This window comes from Tetrao urogallus (assembly GCF_951394365.1).
Source record: "Tetrao urogallus genome assembly, contig: scaffold_118, whole genome shotgun sequence".
NCBI classification, from domain to species: Eukaryota; Metazoa; Chordata; class Aves; order Galliformes; family Phasianidae; genus Tetrao; species Tetrao urogallus.
In genome coordinates this window covers 22311-23489 of record NW_027638939.1, presented here as the reverse complement: position 1 = coordinate 23489, position 1179 = coordinate 22311, and the positions used below count along the sequence as shown (strand labels likewise).

At 65.7% G+C, this 1179-nt stretch overlaps 1 protein-coding gene across 1 annotated transcript in view; it reads left to right on the top strand.

The window, feature by feature from the left end:
- CDIPT (CDP-diacylglycerol--inositol 3-phosphatidyltransferase) overlaps positions 1-1179 on the top strand; it is a gene marked incomplete at both ends in the record, with an annotated part of 1458 nt that extends 279 nt beyond the window's left edge. Inside the window, 3 exons of the mRNA XM_079551111.1 lie at positions 269-350; positions 638-719; positions 1052-1179. Coding sequence (XP_079407237.1) covers positions 269-350; positions 638-719; positions 1052-1179 — 292 coding nt within the window. The remainder of the gene's footprint in view (positions 1-268; positions 351-637; positions 720-1051) is intronic.

Sequence of the window (1179 nt, the reverse complement as noted above, 5' to 3'; positions counted from 1 at the left end):
GGGGAAGGGGTTGGGTTCTATTGGGGGTGGGGCTTGCGAGAGGGGGCGGGGCCTGTTGGGATTGGTTGAGGTGGTGGCATCTATTGGTCTGCGTGTGTAGGGGGCGGGGCCTCGAGGGGGCGGGGCTTAGGGAAGGGGCGGGGCTTAGGAATAAGCTGGGTTAAAGGGGAAGGGGGCTGCTTTGTGGGAGGGGCTTAGAGGTGGGTGGTGCTGCGTGGAGGGGGCGTGGCGAATTAGGCTCCGCCCCCTTCATGTTTTCTCTACGTAGGACGACGTTGGAGGGGGGCGAGAGCCACAAAAATGTGGGGCAGGGGGAGAATCGACTGCTGCAGCTCTACTATGGGCATAAGGTGGGTGTGGGGCGGGGGTGGCAGCTGTGGGGCTGTGGAGGGCGGATGTGGGGCAGGGGGGGCAGATATGGGGCAGGGAGGGCTGATATGGGGGCAGCTATGAGGCGGGAGAGAGCAGACGTAGGGCGGAGGGGTGCACTTATGGGGCTGAGGGGGGGAGTTATGGGGCCGGGGGGGGTAGATATGGGGCTGGGGGGGGCAGTTATGGGGCAGGAGGGGCAGATATGGGTCGGGGGGGGCACTTATGGGGCAGCCCCATAGCTGTGTTGTCCCTGTCTGCCCCATAGGCGCTGCTGTTCACCGTGTGCGCGGCCAACGAGGGATTTTTCTGCTGCTTGTACTTGGAGTTCTTCTATGGGGGGAGCGGGGGTGAGTGGGGGGCTATGGGGGGGGGATTGGGGGGGCTGTGGGGGGATATGGGGGTCTATGGGGTGGAGTGGGGATCTATAGGGGGCTGTGGGGGTCTATGGGGGTCTGTGGGGGGCTATGGGGTGCAGTGGGGATCTATGGGGTGCAGTGGGGGTCTATGGGGTGGAGTGGGGACCTATGGGGGGCTATGGGGTGAAGTGGGGGCCTATGGGGGGCTACGAGGTGGAATGGGGGCTATGGGGAGATGTGGGGCACGTGGGCAACAGTGGCAGGTAGAGCTGAAGCCCCGTGCCCCCGTGTGACCTTTGCCCTTTGCCCCCTGACCCCGGAAGTCCTGGGCGCCCTGCGCTGGGCTCTGCTGCCATTGGCCGCTCTGAAGGCGCTGCTCAACGCCCTGCAGCTGCAGGCGGCCGCCCGGCGCCTGGCCGCCATCGACATCCGGGACAGGAAGAGCCGCTGA